Here is a 19,171-nt window from a genome sequence, read left to right as displayed (position 1 = left end):
ACACTTATACTGGCTGGCGACAAAAGCAGTACCCGAGAATTCGAAATGATTTTGGAAGTAAAACAAAAAATGCCAAATTACATCATAAAAATGCAGTTATTGGAGCTTTAACGTAGAAAATGACCGTTGAAAAATTACTCGCCTCTGTACGGTAGCTGTGTCGACACATTTATGTCACACACGCTCCGGGGTGGACACTCGCAGCTTGGAATTGTTCCGCTTTAATAGAGCCGATTAAATGCCATAGTATGCCCGATACTCGCAAAGGGACAGCTATCTGACTACTTTGAAATGACAACAACCACATTGTCGTAAAATGTTATCCTCTTTACGACAAATGCCTAGGAGTGGTTACAAGAGGCATATTGAAATGTGACAAAAACCTTTCACGGGCTCGCCGTTTTGATAAAGAGTTAGTGAAACTTAGTGACATGCGGCAGATAGAAAGTTTTGTTTTTCACTACAGGATAACATACAATTTGAATTTGTGTACAGTATTATTAACGAAGGAAAACTGACTTTTTTAAGGTGAAAACTTGTTGTTGACGATAAGAGCGCGTTTTCTTTTTAATTTAAGCACTAAATTAAGGCCCGTAACAGAACTAGATTATTACTGTACCTGTTTTGAACGCATGCGCATTACCTTAAAATTTGTAATCCGTTTTTTGTTGAAAGGACCGTGGTGCACATGATTGGTAACAGTTGTTTCCTAACTCGATTGAATGTTTGAGGGTTTCAATTTAACGCTTTGGGTGTTGTAATTTTTCCCACCAAAATGTTAGTGCAACATTTCACCAATTTTTTATGATATTTTTAAAAATGTTTTGATAATTTTGGACAAAATGGACATCACATTTCATTGGCTACAGATTTTTATCAAAAGTTTGTCAAATATCTGACAATTTTGACAAGGGTAAATTTTATAAAAGTGACAAAAATAGATTTTGGCGCTTAAAGGATTATGGGTGATTGAACACAGCAGGTAGGTGGTAAGCGCACGAAACAAAATACCCTTAAGGCTGTATATGCCTCGAAATAGAAACGCCAACGCTTTTGCTCAAACTTTCTGCACTGAAACTTAAAACCATTCCCTTTCGAAATTAAGAAGGCAAGTCGGGGGTCACCATGCTAAAATTATTACCAGAAAAATTACTCCATACTTTCCCGGCGACAAATGAAATTCAAATGTCGGCCGCTGTCCCGGAGTTAACCCTATGGAGATGCTAAACCGGTGGAAAGTTTATTTACGCCAGGAGCTTCAAAATGAGGCCACCACACGTGCTAGACAAAAGGGGTATTGTGAAAATTTCATAGTCAGATTATCTGTCGCTGAGGTGCATTCTACCGTGATATTTCCAATCTTACTTTTACTACCCATGCTACTTGTGATAGAGCAGACATATCTTGACGTCTCACTCGGAGAGAGTAGCCAGCAAACACAATTAAAAGGTCTATACCGAATATTTTACGATGATGAAATGCCTCAGGTGCGTAGTAGTGATGTACACATTTTTGTCGAGGAGTCTATTCACTGTTGACAGATAATCGATTAAACTCATTCTGCTCAGCAGGTGTTCCGCTCTTTTATCGATACCGTGAGCAACCGAGTCATGTTCATGTACAAGATTGGTGTGTCGCTCCTCCAATGGAATCGACTGCAGTGTAGTAATTTCAATCGCCCTCATGCATTGTTCTAGCAAACAACGTCCCCTCCACTGCACCTGCGCGCAAACTGCCTTAGGTTGGACAAGATGAAACTTTGTTTTCGGTGAAAATGTGCATTTTATTTTCTTTATAAGAGGCACCGTAAGACCCTGACCGTGACGAATGAACCTTGTTGTCAAGTTAAACATAATCTTAACCCTTTCCCCACTATGGTTGACCCGCAATGCCGTTGGCAAGAATAGTGTGGGTACCTGAAATGGGGTGAAGCGTCTCTTCAGAGTTTTCAAACCGCTTTCTTAGAAAGCATCCAGGGTCCACAGGCGCTAATCAAATCGTCAAATTCTCACCATTTCGTCTGTACTACTCTCAGTCACGTCTTAAATGACATGGATTTACCACCGATCCAGCAAATGATGATCTATCCTTACAATGAAGGTTTAACGAATGTCTCTGGCGAGTTTTTAGGTCATTTTCTGTAATTAAGTAAATTTGACTCCGCCAGATCAGCTGGATGGCGAACGAATACAACTATCACCTATCATTAGAAGTGTAGGCTTGAAACAAGAATCTGACACAGTCAGAGAGTTCAGCTTCTTAATGACCGGAGAATGACACGGCCAATTTCGACCAAATAACTTGTCACCCCACTTGAAGTCCACTCTACACATCACAATTAATTTTAACCACATTCTTGGCGATTCGGTTAATAAAAATTAGGTAGGAATGTTTTTTCGATGCTAAAGCGTGACAAGGCCAATGTTTCAGAGGGGAAAGTGCTAAACGTATTGTAGATTTAATTTGATCTGCAAACAAGAAATATGTGAATTATTAATTTCATATGAGTTTCGAAATGCACATGATCCGTAAGCTTCAGCTTATGGTGTGGAGATTCCATGCAATGTGGCTAGATCTGTTTCAGCGATATGGATCCACGTACCTGGATGTCTCCTTCGAAAACGGGTTTAATTGTCATATCGGCATTTAGGCCATGCGACTTATTCAAGTTAACTCGGTAAATGCAGAATTACTTCAACCCTGTTCATCATTGCGGAAATGTGCGCGCTGTGTGCACATTAAAGCATGCATGTAGGGGCACGCACGGGCGGCTCTCTTGCATAGGTTTGTCCTGTGAGGGCGTTCATGACCGTGACATCAAACGCGGAAGTGGCTTTCTTGCGGGGCCCATTTGAAACTTATGTACCGCAGTACCTCAGTACGCGTAGCTTTGAACGTGGCCCTAGATGCAATAATTGCCGATCTCAGGTCCACTTGACTGGCTTGTTGGACCATTTGTACCCTTTATACGTATCACCCCGCAGACAACAGGGCCACAACTGAACTACAATGCTGCAGAAAACGCTGCCCAGAGATCCTTACCTAAGAGTGATTCATGGACTTCATCTGGACGATTCGCTAGTTATAGGCCTACATGGTATTGGTCGTCTCATGGAGGTAGGATACTAGGAAGAGTCTACCCTGTCTTAACGCACCAAGGGACAAGTTCTTGCTGATCCTCATGGTAAATCTTGCAGAGTTCGCAGGGATTGATAATTTAGCCGTTGGTCGTTATAGGAATGTGATAGCATGCACAGCCGCGCGTTCGCTGGATTTCGTATGGATAGCTCCATGGCGGTGGCGAGTTCAGCTACAAATGCGCGCCCAGCCCACAGGCGCCCGTGGGTTGGGTATATTGTCTGCAAACTACCCATTCCACTGGCGCCTGTTGCCCAAACAATTAATCAATCGATCTTCAATCATCAATCTTTATTTTGCTCAACACATACTAACAGAGAGTATGGTATGGTACATCAAGATGTGTTACAAATGTCAGTGAACAATACAGAGACAGAAAAACAACCATTCAACTCTGTAATATGAAAACATGCAATAATTACATTCATCGGAGCTGCTTGAGCTCAGTATAAACATGTGCTCTTTAAGAAAACAGTAAAAGTCGGAACAACAAATGAACAAAAGTTACCAGGACATTTTTCAGCCCGGAGCTGCTGGAGGGTTCAGCATACAAATGTATTCTTTAGAAATACAGCTAGATCAAGAACATTTTGTTCCATTAACTTTTTTAACTTCTTCTTTTTCTGAGAGACTATAACATTTACAAAAATCTGTACCACTACTACAAGTCTTCCAAATCCGAAATCACTGTAGCCCTATAGGCCTATGTGCAATAACGCTGCAATTTGTTCGCATTCTGCCTGTTATATATAAATAATTGCACTGAATTGTGAAGAGTTCATCTAAAATCTGCTGAAAGAAACCAATGTTGAGAGACGAGATTGTACTGTAAGGGATGAACCATTAGATTTCGGGGGGGGGACTATGTAACTTGACTGATGGTATGTTACAGACGTGCCTTTTGGTCTTCGAATTAAGCTATGTTACTATTGATAACAGTTGTTATAAAATTTCTGATATAAGTTGGCATGGCAACAGCCACCACTTTGCTCTATGTCTGACAATCTTTTAGGTAAACAATCAGCAAAAGCCATACAGTCATGGGAAACGATGTCTTTGAATGACCAAGCCAACAACAGTGTATTTTCAAAAGTGCAAATATAACATCTCCCTACTAATCATGGGCCATTTCTGTTTTTGTCTTCTTTTTTTCAATATCTCCCATTTTGCTTGACCAATGTACTGTTATCTCTCATATATATATATATATATATATATATATATATATATATATGTATATATATGTATATATATATATATATATATATATATATATGTGTAATCTGTCAGACAAATTTTTTTGTTAACCTTAACTCATGTTTATATATATATATATATATATATATATATATATATATATATATATATATATATATACATAATATTTGTATCAAACAATAAATTTGCTTCTGTCATATTACTTAGTTGCAAATAGGGACAGAAATTGTGTTATCTTTTGTTATTGAGCTTGTTGTCTCTCCTATGAACTGACAATTTACAAATTATTGCAGTGATTTGGCCTGTGTGGCTTTCACAGAAACGACATGTAAAAAAAGACTGCTGCAGAGAAGTTATTGACTGACCAAACTATACCAGATTTACATATATGCTAATATTTATTAATATCTGTGGGATCTTTTCAGATGGCTTGCAACCACCCAATTTCAAGCGACAGATGCAAGGAAAGCATTTCCGTGCTTTGATGAACCAGCGTTGAAGGCGACCTTTGACATCATCTTGGAACATCGCAATGTTCATGGCCGTCATGCAATTTCAAATATGCCAATTGATGTGACAGAATCAAGCACTGATGGGGATGGCAAAGTGTGGAATAAGGTCACCTTTGAGAAGACAGTGAGAATGTCAACCTACCTTCTTGCTTTCCTCGTCAGCGATCTTGAATGCCATCGGCGTAGAGCATGCCGCGATGACAAATGCGAAGTGAGTCATACCCAGGTTTTAATGACATTATTACAAACAGATCATTGCAAACTTTTTCATTCAAGCAATATACATGATTGCCAGTGGTTTGAGATTTATACAACAAACTTGAATAGAAAAGTTGTGTGCTACTATGAAATGTTGCATCTCTTTTACCCTCAAAAAATATAAAAATTGACCAAGAAAATTGATGTATCTTTAAGATGGTCTTTGTCCATAAATACAAAATTGCCATGTGCAAAATCCAACAATCTTTAATAAAATCATCAAAATATAAGATATTGTTAATGCTGCAGACAAGTGACATTGCCACATTTAGTGACATAACCAAATTTTGAAATGTTATAATCTTTTATCCTATTTGGGTAGATATTGTTAATGTACCACTCAGCCATGGGCGGTGGAACAATTGTTCATCATATTGTACCAATTAGCATCATCAAAGAGGTTATGAACAATTAAGGCATTTGTATACATAGAGAAGCATGGGTGAATACTTAAAACAGGGCTCGACATAAGCGCTAGCCCACTAGCCCGAGGCTAGTAAATTTCAGAGGACTAGTAAAAATGTCTTCGGAGGTAGTCCTGCGGACTAGTGCAATTTTCAAGTTCCGTAGCTGTCCAGGAAAGTTTATCGCTACAAAACTAATGGGACGCCGGGCCACTCATTCGATAAGAATGAACCACGCCTCGATCATTTTATATAAAAATAAACTAACTTTTACCCAAACAAATTGGACAGTGAAACAGTGAAGCAAACTTTATTGATCACCAACTTAAAATGAAACAGTTTACCTGCTACGGAGAATCAAATTGTACTGTACATGCCAGTAACATGGCCCCGGGAAACATGGCTCAATGCAACGCTGAGCATCAAACGGAATTGTCTGCACGTCGTGTATTTTGGTTTGCTTGAAGCTCATCACTTCGCCTAAAAACATGAGCAATTTCGTTCAAACACTGTATCCTTGCCTTTCAAAGAAGATTTTTCTCAGGATTTCTTCAGGGCATTCCCAAACAACACCTCCGATAGTTCGTAGCCAGCTTGACCCTGCTTTAGAATGCCTCCACATGCTGACCTCCATATATAGTCAAGACCCCTAGCTTGATTGAAGCTGATCTTATAAAGAGCCATCTAGCTTGCCAAAACAGTGCTATGGCAAGTTGCTACTGCTTGTACAGGTGAGGGAATTCCTCACAGATAATAACTTGGTGCTAGCAACTTATTGTTTTGCCATTTTAGTGGAAAAGTGTAAATTATTGGGGCAATAACAGTGAAGTGAACCTTAAAACAGTAGTGGAAAAACAACGTATGAAATGGGTGTATCAGACTGTCGTATCCGATCACTTCTGGGAGTCATTGGTTATTTTTGTGCTAATCACATTGTGTTACCAGTAACTGGCAAAAACTCATAAAAGACACAAGCACATGAAATGGTAAAATGCAACATTTTTACCATTAAAAACAAATTTTTCACAAATCATTATTACAAATGAGAGGTCCTCCCCACAAGCTGGTCAATTTTAAAATGTGATATATGTCAAAAATATGAAGGCACTGCACTGGAACATTTGTGAATGGCTGTATGAATTCAGTTCTGGAGAAACAAATCTGTCCCCACCATGAACAAACATGTTCTTTGCAAATTAATGGCGCACTACCTGAGCTATGAAGGATTTTCCAACAAATTCATCCCTACCTATGATTTTATTCTTGATGGCAATAGGCTATTTTCATGACCTCTCCTCCTACACAGGACATTCATTCAGGTTATTTTTGTGGTTTATATATGATTCAAAGTTAAACATTTTGCAGTAAGCAAATGTGCTAGTCTTGCATGAAAGTTAGTTATTGGGTTTAAAAACCTTTGCGACAAAAATATGAGAATGTCATATACACCTCTTTACAACATGAGAGCAACATTGGCTTTGCTTGAACAGGACTAGTAGATTTCATTTAGGACTACTAAAAATGAGCTGCTACTAGTCCTTTGGGCTAGTGGATGATTTGACCTTACGTCGAGCCCTGCTTAAAAGTGTGAAATTCATCCTGTGTGGAGATACTTTGACAAACGTGAGAAGGCAAAACAAGTTAGCTGTGTCAATAATACTGACACCCAATTCTAACTTTGTTTTTGGCAATTTTTTCATCAATTATGTTGTGTTAATGATAGCTTTGACAAATAAAGCCTCTCTGTTGTTAAGCCATGAAAGATAATTTCAAAATATCAAAATTTGAGTGTTGCCCAAGCACTTTAGTAATCATGCATTTTGGTTCATTAAGATTAATATCATTGATGCAAACAAATTACTCAATGTGTAACCAATCAGTAGCCTTCATTTAGAATCTCGAAGATAACCAATCAGTGACTCTTACTCAGGAATATCGACCAATCAGTGACTTTGAAATAAAGCCTTGCAATTATCATTTGCCCAATGAAATTTGACTACACACAACCTGACACTATATTTTTTCCACAGTGATATGAGTTTAAAATATGTTTAAAGTTTGACAGTATCTAGAGAGAAGCCTTGATTTGTGAATTTAGAAAATAAGCGATTTGGAGGACAGCATTAGTAAGTTAAGACATTTTAAAGTTGACTTTTTTCTTTTCAGATTTCTGTATGCGCCAGAGAAGAGATGAGCCACACCGTGGACTATGCACTGAATGTAACATACAAAATTATTAATCATTTTGAAGATTACTTTGACATCTTATATCCATTGCCAAAACAGGGTTAGTGTTCAACTGATATCTGTGAAAAATGAATGTTAAGGGAACAGTTTTGTAGCCATTACCTTTACAAAAACTTTGGAATATTCTTTCTGTTGTTTTTTTTTACCTTGACACGGTCAAACTTACCACTACATTTTCACCTCATATTTGATCACACTGCAAGTAATGAATTTTAGTCATATTTTTAAAATTTTTGCTTACCTAAAACATAAAAAGTCCCACTCCAATGGAAGACTTGACTGCAGTCGAAACTGATCATGCTTGTTTTCCTGTCTTTCTCGAAAATAATAACACTTTATTGTTTGTTCACTGTTGACAGATCAAGCCGCAGTTCCAGATTTTGCAGCTGGTGCTATGGAAAACTGGGGGCTTATTCTTTACCGGGAGACTGCAATGCTGTACGACCCTGATGTCTCCTCAGCCACTAACAAACAAAGAGTAGCTGTCGTCATTTCCCATGAATTAGCTCACCAGGTATGTCAGTACACGGATTAGTGATCTCATATTCCTTTGAGTGCCAAAGTCAAATTTTTGTCATCTTTAGAAAATATACTCCAGTCAATTTTTTTCGGATTTTTGTCAAAATTTTGATAACAAACTGCAGCAAATAAAATGTGATGTCCATCTGGTCCAAAATTATCAAAAAATTACAGAAAAATTCATAAAAATTGGTGAAAATGTTGCACTAAAATTTTGGTGGAGACAATTACAGCACTCAAAGGGTTAATCCAATGTAATCTAACCCCTAAATTTCAAATTATCGAAGTATGCAAATATTCTGTCAAATGTGAATACATCTTTTGTGGTTTCTGTGAAATTCCTGTTCATGTCATCCAGTGTTGCATTTTCACAATAATAATTCAACGTTAGTAAATATTTCATTTTTCTGATGTAAACTACAGCCCGTTAAAATTAATAATTACTGTTATTATCAGTACTGGTAATTCAGTCACAGGGAATTTGCTTTACTAGTAATGTTATTTTCAATTTTTTTTTCAATTTTCTTGTATATGTAGAAAGTCCCCACCTTATGCTGAGTTGTACGTATCATTTGCAGTACATTGTGAAAAATGTACAACATTGTCATTTGAAGTGACAGAAATGTGCAGTAAAAGAGTCAGTTTTGTCATTGGTGTATTCATGTGTTGCACAAGAAAGTAAAGTTTGGAGTCAAATTTTGGACAAATTAACAATTCATATTTCTATTATGAGAATGGCAAGAAAAAGCATCTGGCATAAAGTCTAAACAATTTGAGGACAAAATGATAGCAGTTTTGACAATTTACAACCAATAGATGTAAAAAAGCTTATCAAGGTTTATGCAAATGTGTTTGTCATTCTCTACAGTGGTTTGGTAACTTGATGTCACCTGCATGGTGGGATGACCTCTGGCTCAATGAAGGTTTTGCAAGCTACGTGGAGTATCTTGGAGTGGACCATGCTGAACCTGATTGGAGAATGGTAAGTATCATGTGTAAATGTATCCATGACAACAAAAGGCAAATAAGTCATATATCATCAGTTCACTTATATCTATGCATTTTGGTATTAAGAGCATAAAAAATGTTACTGAAAGTTCTGAATTATTCAGCTTAAACATTTTTTTCATTGATCTTACAGAAAGATCAATTTGTTAATGAAGACCTTCACAATGTCTTTGAGTTGGATGGACTTGGCTCATCTCACCCTATTCTGGTACCTGTGAACAGACCAGAGGAAATCAATGAAATATTTGACGCCATCTCCTACGGCAAGGTAAAGAACTACAGTAACTTGTCTGATCTTCGTTGTGTGTGTGTGTGTGTCTGTGTGTGTGTATATATATATATATATATATAAATATATATCACTATACAGATGTCCTCATGGGAAATTATAGCGCTCGATGCTAAAGCAGAGCATTATAAGTAATAACACAAATAACTTCAAGTACAAAGTAATGATATTTATTATGCGTCCTGGTGTTGCAAACTGCCGCAATAAATCGGAAGAAAAATTGTTGACATTGCACGAAAAAGGTCACTACTCTGACAATTTGATGCCCCAGTCATGAATGTAAGATGTATAATAATAAGGTTATCATGAAAACACCGCAAAGGATCATGCACTCGGACATTGGCGCCGCACATCGCCCTCCGCTTCGTGTCAGGCGATATGCTGCGCCAATGTCCTCGTGCATCCTTTGCGGTATTTTCGCAATAACCTCATAATATACATATACGTACACAGTGAGCTGTAGAAATATGCGAAATAGGAAGGAACATTGATGATATCTTTGAAGGTTTCACCCTTATCTTAGAGAGTTTGATTTTGGATATCGATGTAATTCTTTTCTTCAGTGAACCTGGGTAGAATGCCCAAAGTTCAATAACACCTATACAATCTGAGAAACTAACCAAATAGACGATGTTCCGCTGATTGCGAGATCTCGCGAGACTTTAATACATGCCTGTAGAAATAGGATTCAAGCTTAGTAATACAAGTCAAACTTTGTATGGAAGTAGAAAAAGTGCAGAACTGAGCAAAGATTGCAACTTCATATATTTTATGCAGTGTTTAACGTAAGTAGCGACTTGTCCTGTTTTACGCAGTTTGTCCTGTGTTGCGAGAACACGTCCACTGCGAACCACATATTCTCGCGATATCTCGGAATGTCTCGCGCGGTTCGGAACATGGTCTATTACACTCTACCTGTAACCTGTGATGTTGTAGTGCAGAAATGCCTGATAGACGTCCCAAATTCTTGCGCAGCTCTTCCTTTTAATTTTCAATTTCTCATGGAAATTTTATTGTAACTATCTGAAGTGAATTGTTTTCGTACAGTTGTTTTTCAAATGTGATTTAACATGTGCAAAACCATTTTCACTTCATTTTTATCTCTTTTGGTGTCTTGAGTTGTGTCTCTTTGATTGTTATTAATTCTTGACATCAAAATATTTTCAAATAACAAACAACAATGTCCCCGTAGAACCAATAGGTATTCAACGAGAAAATGGTTGATACACAGTGAAAGTATAGTGTACAAATTTTAGGCTTGTGCTCTTGTCATCAAATTAATTTCCCTTCTTAGCCATGGAAAGTCATCCTTCTTTTTAAATGATGACTTGTTGACCAATTTTCATTACCTAAATGATTTTGCCTTTCTATTCTACTTTGGCAATTTGATGAGATTTCATTTCATTAGAAAACAACACCTGTTTATCTAATTGATTTTATCCTTTTACTATTCGTCCTTGTACAGCAATTAGTCAAGGAATGAATGATTTGTTATTAACGATCATAGCATCGATGAAAAAAAGGATTCTTTTTACATTGCAGCTCAAGAGGAGGCCTTTTTAATTAAACTGTTATTCAGGTTGTTAGAGGGATAACATTACTAAGATTTTTACCAAAACAATTACACAGTAACTAAGTACTGCACATGTTTGTAAAACAAATACCAGAATTTAATTAAAGCCTGTGAAAAAGTAATTACTGGTAAATTGTATTAGACTGTGCATCATATTGTGTGTTGTTAAGATAATTTAAGGGCAGCGGTGCATGTAAAGCAAATAATCAGTTTTCTGTATCAACTTTGTGCAATTGATTTGTTTTCAATTTCCAGATAATTAATGCTAAGGTTTATGCTCATTCAATCCCAGGGCCACCTCTTGGCCTGACGCATGTTGTGATAAGAAAAGATTTGGTGTGCCATCACATTGTATTTGAACCTCCCACCTTTAAGTCACTTATCACCCTCATTCTAGGCCATTTGTTTTGGTGTCAACAAGGCTGTATACACTGTTCACGGTCAATTTGGGTTCAAATCTGTGTCAGCTGATCTGATTGCGAATTTGCACTAAATGTGAATGGAATCTTGGCCTGACATAAATCTAACATCCTCCGAGGGCTTATATTGCGTGTTCACATTTGTTTTTTGTAAAACATAGCCGACTCAGCGGCAACATAAAGAAACGCGACAGTAATGAGATTGATAACATCTCATGAGATTGATAACATCTTAAGAAAATAAACAACATTTAATAATTGAGAAAACTGTCATTAGCAAAAGAAAAGTATTCTTTGAAAGACTGTTTATGTAATCCACATTGGTGCAACTTTATTTATTCATGTATTTCCAAGTTGTGTGTTATACATAACATGTATTTGGCAGGCAGTTCTAAATACCCTATAGGATTCTTCTAAACCATCGAGAGTGAACACACAGAGACACTGGTAAAAGGCATTACCGTATGCAGAGTAGGAGCAAAAGTGTTAGAACTCAAAGTTACAGAACAGGCTTTCCCTACAGCAGCTTTTGGCACACCAAAAATTCGACTTTTGTCAAAGGCAGATGTACAATAATAATGATTAAGTTATCAAGATGTTATAGTATTATGTTTAACGTCCACACTGTTCATGATTTCTTGCTTTTTTTGCAGGGTGCGTCTATCATAAGAATGATGAACTACATCCTGGGGGAAGAAACTTTCAGAGAAGGTCTCACACTATTCTTGAATGAACAGAGTTACAAGGCAGCGACCTCAGATGACCTCTGGGATGCATTGACAAGGGTGGGTCACTAACCATGCTGATGTATTCAAATTTATGAAAATTTTCAAATATACGTTTTTCTACAATGGTAGTGTAGAAATCTAGAGTTCAATAAGTTCATATTGAAATTATTGCTCTGTCATGTAAATGTACTTTACTCTTTACAGTGCTAGTAGTTGTAGTTTTTGATGATTTTTCACCGTTTGAGATTGCCATCATAGCTAGGCATCTAGATGTGTAAAAGTACCTTTGAATTCTCATCAAGACCAGAATTCACTTATTAGCAACAACAATGCAGTTTGCATATCATGTACAGGCTAGGTTCACAAGCTGAATACTGTGTATCTTAACATGCTTTGTGGAGTGGGAAAAGAAACTGTAGTTAACATATAGTAAAACAAAAACGGTGAAAAAAATTATCAAAAGTTACAGCTAGTGTCTGGCCCTTAATTTTCATTTCCAACACAAGTTTTGTTAAACCCTTAGGTGACATAATGATCAATCATTATGTTCCTGAGGATTGGCAACCATAGTGAATTCAACAAATGGAAATACTTGCCCAGTACGACTTAATTACTAACAACCAGTGTTTTTTGAGAAGAAACAGTATAGAGTAATTAGTATATCTGCATAAAATAATTACAAGAGAATAAATTATATGTATTATAGTTATATTTCAAGTCCATTGAACACAACTTCTGGATGCCCTGCTTATGATACAATGCACCTCGGGGGCAGGACCAAACTTTTACATCATATTTTGGTATACCACTTGTGGTAGCTTGTTTTGAAGCTAATGAAGTAAACCAAATTCTGACCTGCATATTTTTTGTTCAAATCAAAAGTTCTATTCCCCCCAAGAATTAGTACAGGTATTGTGGCCATTTGGATTCCAAGTGTTGGGAAATATGGGGTAATTTGTTTTTCTCTTACCAAATTTATTATGGTTACCCCTGATTTTTCTTCTTGCTTTCAAAAGTGAGTGGTCTAAAGTTTGTTTAGGAAAGTTTGGGCAAAAGTTTAAGTTCTTCAATTTCACTGCGTGAACTTCCTAAAGTTAACTTTAATTCACAAGAAAGAGTTACTGCTATTAGATGGGTTCACTGTTTGTGTGACTACTGAAGTTGGATTCAGAACCACCAAACATATTCTGGTCCTCAGACCATAAAGCCTGATTGGATGAAATTGTTCACCTCTGGCCATACAGAACCAGCAAAGGTTGTCATTTGTGCCTGTAGAATGTTAAGCTTAAATCATGAATTCATGAAAGGATATGAAACTGCACAAAAATGTTTTCATTCACAGAAGAGGGACATTTTCAGCAAAAAATATCTAAATATCATATTGTGCAATGTCCTTCAACTTTTCAAGCTTTTGTTTCAATTTTGTATATTATTTTCGTGGGAGCTAGGGTGGGGAAGGGGGGATTAAGCAAATAGTTAGCATTCAACATTTCACAGCTGATATTTTTTTCTGCTGACTAAGTACTCTTTCATGAAGTCAGCATTTTTTTGACATATATAATCTGAAATTTGATAGGCTTAAACAGCTTTCAATTCGTATCTGAACCATTTTGACGTACCATTGTTTGAAAGTGACAGCTACTCAAAAAGCGCATTCCAAGTCTATCGCATTTGCACGACACCAAATACACTGATATTTCAGTAGAAGTCAGGGAGTGTGCACCAACAATAACCATTAGACCCTCCGGAATTCTCCACTAAGTCGATTCCATAGTAAGCCAAAACAACCTTACAGGAAATTCCAGGATTTATGTGGAATTGTTGACATTGCAGTATTTTCACAAATTTCTCAAGACTGACTGTGAATTTCGTAAACATGTTGTAATTTTGTGGTTGGGAAAAAATCAAATAGCACATTATGCAGGACTGTGCAACTTCTGGACCCTTTCATCACCATGGTTTAGCCCAAAACCATTGTTATCAATGGTGATTGTGGACTATTTTACAAGGAATTAGGGGTGAACAGGTTAATCCCTATAATAAAACTTTGTGTGTCCCCATTTTATCGGATGGACCTGTTTAATGGAAAATATGGGGATGGGATTGGTTAACTACTTGAAAAAATGTCCACCACTGTCTTCTGAGAAGCTGTTTCTTGTTTTTTCTTTTCTGTATCACTGAGACCCATTCAAAAATTGGGCAAATTTTAAACCTCCTCACTTCAGAGTTGTTGTACTTGTTTTTGTATATTACTGACACTAAGAGTCTCACTCAAGAAACGATGTAAATTTAGACTTTTTTATTCAAAGTTTCTTTATTGCTCTATCATCTTGTAGGGGAAAGTTCAACCTCTTGGACGAAGTGGGATAAGGGTTAATGTATAAGATTTTCAAAACCTGGTGAATGTTGACAGGTGTTTATAGTTTAACTTTTGTTATCAATATAGCCCAACATCATAAAAGTCATAAATCTCGTAAACACCTTTCATTTCAGACTGTCAAATCTGACAGGGTAAACACCTCAAACCTTGATCCAATTAATCAAAGATTTAATCTGCTGTGACCAATTGTGCTAGCTTGGCAGTCCTTGATTATCTGCTGCTTACGGTTATAAATAATTTTGCTGCTTGTAAACTTCGTTATTTTTAATTGAGAAATGTTTGTTCTGCGAAATATTGCATCACCAGGTATTCATGGTTGTGAAACAGTGTTTGCATAGGGAAATGTTTATGGCATCTCAGAATGTTTTATCAGAAAGAGAATATTTGTTCAGGTTTTTCTTCCAGCTGAAAAAGGCCAGACAAAAAAAAGTTGTTGTATAGTGGCACTATTTTGCTGTAAGTATTTGACTGTTTTGCAGTAGGCATCAACTTCTTTCATGATTTCTGAAAGCATTATGCTTGTAATTATGCACAATTCATTCTGATATGTTCCCACATTGCCTAAGAAGAAAAGGAAATCTTGCCTGTTAGTGACTCTTAAAATGTTGTTACATGAATTGGGAAATGCACAAATTTTTACAGTATTTCTCATAACCTACAATGAGCATGTTTGAAAGTAAAGATTGGGAGTAGATCCTAATTTTGTGCTGCAGGGAATGCAAGGGAAATCATGTATACACCCAACAGAGTAACTTGATAGTAAGCTTTAGATTTTCAGTATTTTTGTTAAGACCAGCAAGCATGTAAAAGTAACTGGGGATCCCCCAGTCATTTTGCAGGGCTTTCCTTTGATTTAGCAGTGCACTTAAAGGACAGAAGCAACGTTACCGGGGTTCCGAAATTATTTACCAATTTTCCCAAGGTACCTAAATAGCAAAAAATGAAACCATCGTGAAAACGAGTTTATGGTCATGACCATTAATTCATTTTTGCGATGGTTTCGTTTATCATGTCTAAAACCGGGGTCGAATATATGCATGGTCACCCATTCATTCAGTATCCTTCGACATGTCAAACAATATAAGTAGTATCTTGCATCAAACAAAGTTCATGAAATATGGCCGAAAATTCATGAAAATTCATGAAATATGTCATACAATACATCCTATGATGAGTTTCAATATACTGCTTAGTGATGGCCCATCAAATGTTTGGAAGGGATGGGGAGAATGAGGGAAATCTGCAGGGGAAATTTAGCCATTTTTTAAAACGATATTCATATCATAATCAGCCAAAAATGTGATGTGCTGCATATTTATGGCTGACTGTGAATAGAATATTGTTTTGAAAATTTAGACAAAATCAGACAAATATTGTCAAATTTCGGAAAAACAAATTTCATATGCAAGTATCCTTTCCAGCTCCCTTCCAAGATGTGATCTTTTATCCCTCATTAACCCACATCCTTCCAGCTTAATCTTAATGTATGGCATATCCGGTTCTCCTCTAGGCTGATATGGGCAAGAAGGATACAGATGTGAAGAAAGTGATGGATACATGGACATTACAGATGGGATACCCAGTGGTGACGATTAAAAGAACCAGTACTACCACTGCTACAGCTGAACAGAAACATTTCTTGATTGATCCTGATGCAAAAGTGGAAACCAAATATGGAGATAAGGGGTATGCTTGATAATATTGAAACACTTTGGTGGTCCAATTCTTGCAAAAGTTACAAATAACCACGATGGCACCATGCAATTACCTATGGAGATGTGCGGTATGATTAATATTTGGTCACTTAGGTGGTCTTTATTCAAATTTTGTAAAATGAAACGAATATTTAATTATAAATTTATGCATAAGAAAGCCCAGGATAGGAGGGATGACGGACAAATGGACTTGGCTTCATGTGTCTGCCTGTCCATCCATTAATTCCCAGCCAGCACCATTACTCTCACATGCCTGCATGGACTGATTTTATTCGAACAAGCACAACCTACTATCAGGTACATACATGCGTTAATTTGTTTTGTCACGGGATCCAATATGACTTCCTGGTGGCCATTTTGTTATGATTTTTTCCAGTCAACAGCCATTACTCAGGATATTATTTGACATTATTTAGTTAGTAGAAAAAGAAACTGATGTTACAAACATACAAAAACTTATGGGGCCATGATCAAGATACTTGAAAAATTACAACAAATTGAACTGGGACTATTTATAATCCTCATGAATGTCCAATTTTTTTGTTACATTTTAGTTATAAATGGTATGTGAAATTAGACTATGTCTATGGCAGTTCAATGACAACTCCTAAAGAAATCATGATGGATCCTGAAGTCAATGATGGTAAGCCTGTGTTTCCATTCTTTCAGGGTCTGACCAATTTATTGAGGGATGGTCAAAAAGAGAAAAAATCTACCAGGCAAAAATTGTGATCATGAAATCAAATGTTCAGCCTGCTTCTTTGACAAATTAAAATGTGGGGAATTTTTTGGAAAAAAGTATGAATGTTCTGCAAACTCCTGAAAATGCATCCAATTCTGAACATCCAATGTCCCATACCTCAATATCATTTGGGAGAGGACCATCGGTTCAACTATTTTACAACTGAGATTTCATTCCATTGTTCTTTGTCAAAAGTGACTCCAGTCATGTGATAGAATTGAATCATAGTTATTTTGATATTGATTTATCAAGCTCACTGATTTAGTAACATATTTAATTGATAATTGATCGCATGCTTTAAACCAGCCAATCAGCAATCAGGGCATCAGCTTACATATTGTTTCTCACAAATATCATCTTTGCAACAGGTGCAGTTGAATTGGATCTGAGTGGCTCCAATGGCAATGAGTGGATCTTGGCAAACATTGACCAGTATGGGTATTACAGAGTCAACTATGAGGGCGACAACTGGGTGAAATTAATCCAGCAACTCAACTCAGATCATTCTGTATGTACAGTTCACTATTTATTTATTTATTTATTTATTTATTTATTTAATTTTTTGTTTTTTGTTAAGAATAGAAAAGTAAGTAAGTAAATTTATTTATTTATTTACTTATTAACTTACTCAATGGCCTGTCAGGACAACCTTGGCAACATCCTCCTATAATAGGAATCACAGCTTGTCTGAGGGTGCCTTTCTAATGGCAAATGAATACCAATGAATCCCCTAGGTTAATGTTGAATTACAGAACAGCTCAGTTTCTGCTCTATATGCTCAATTCTTTACTTAGTTATGTCTTTTGGTGGTGATGGGTAATTGATTTTTGGACTGGTTTTGTGGATTGTGTTTTTCTCTTTCCTTAGTTTTGTAAATTCATGAGTCATTCCTATTCCAGAAGTCAAGAATGATAGATTTCGGTGCCAATCAATCAGTCAATCGATATTAATGGCACCAAAGTTGGACGTACTTCATGTAATGCAATTAAACATATCAATTTTAATCAGACAAGCTTCTTTTGGAAGTACTTCATGTAATGCAATTAAACTTATATCAATTTTAATCAGACAAGCTTCTTTTGGAAACACTCGTCATCGCAAAAATATAGGTCTCTTTAATGTTATTTCTTGTATCAACCACAAATGATATTACTGAAAGTATATTAGATACATTATTCCAACTACAGACAAAGATTATTTAGGCCTTTATGACAACTGATCATGATTTGCATATTCAATATGCCCTTCCAATAGGAGACATGATATGGAGACATTCAACAGGAGATCTTAATGAGAATATTCAAATTTTGTTACCATATAAGGTAACCGGAATCATGTAGACATCTGGCAGTTGATCATAATTTGAATATTCAAATTCCATATCCATATTAGGTATTTGGAGTCATCAACCGTGCTGGACTTATCGATGATGCATTCAACTTAGCAAGGTCAGGTGATACAAGCCAGGTTACAGCATTTGAAATCACCAAATATATGGTGGATGAGGAAGATTTCCTGCCATGGGACGCTTTCCTGCATGTTATTGTCTACATCAGGGATATGTTGAGTCGCACAGGGGCTTTTGGATCACTAGAGGTGAGTTTTGCCACCTCAGAGAAGTGGGGTTGTGCTCAGTCATTTCAGAATATTTGGCATCACCTCATGGTACATTGCACTCACAGCATGTGTGCAGATTACATGCTATCAATGAAAATCTGATGGCATTCTCAGAGACGTTTGTAATTTAGGGGAGATTGTACCTTGGGGCAGGTATCCGGACTCTCAAATTTTACAAAACTTGTCTGGCCTACCAGTTGTGGGGGCTCAGTTTGTTTGAAGCTCTTGAAATGAAAGGACTCTGAGTCATCGACAACTTATTTTTTGTAAAGCTTGAAAATTTAATTTCTCTGCAGGGAAACTTGAAAATTTAATTTTTCTCCATGGAAAAAAATTAATGTATCAAGCTAAAAAAATTAAATTTATCAAGTTGAAAAATCAAAATTATCAGCAGCTGTTTTAAA

At 36.6% G+C, this 19,171-nt stretch overlaps 1 protein-coding gene across 2 annotated transcripts in view; it reads left to right on the top strand.

The window, feature by feature from the left end:
• The window catches only part of LOC139123551 (aminopeptidase N-like), a 54,395-nt gene that overhangs the window by 24,366 nt on the left and 10,858 nt on the right, over positions 1–19,171 (top strand). For both annotated transcript variants that reach the window (XM_070689723.1, XM_070689724.1), the window contains exons 2-11: positions 4,782–5,079; positions 7,697–7,817; positions 8,137–8,291; positions 9,165–9,278; positions 9,438–9,572; positions 12,239–12,370; positions 16,204–16,379; positions 16,963–17,051; positions 17,519–17,658; positions 18,543–18,746. In XM_070689723.1, coding sequence (XP_070545824.1) covers positions 4,782–5,079; positions 7,697–7,817; positions 8,137–8,291; positions 9,165–9,278; positions 9,438–9,572; positions 12,239–12,370; positions 16,204–16,379; positions 16,963–17,051; positions 17,519–17,658; positions 18,543–18,746 — 1,564 coding nt within the window. The remainder of the gene's footprint in view (positions 1–4,781; positions 5,080–7,696; positions 7,818–8,136; positions 8,292–9,164; positions 9,279–9,437; positions 9,573–12,238; positions 12,371–16,203; positions 16,380–16,962; positions 17,052–17,518; positions 17,659–18,542; positions 18,747–19,171) is intronic.

The sequence above is a fragment of the Ptychodera flava genome (genome assembly GCF_041260155.1).
Source record: "Ptychodera flava strain L36383 chromosome 23 unlocalized genomic scaffold, AS_Pfla_20210202 Scaffold_23__1_contigs__length_28996876_pilon, whole genome shotgun sequence".
NCBI classification, from domain to species: Eukaryota; Metazoa; Hemichordata; class Enteropneusta; family Ptychoderidae; genus Ptychodera; species Ptychodera flava.
Note: the sequence above shows the minus strand (reverse complement) of the source record. Positions and strands in the feature narration are given on the sequence as shown.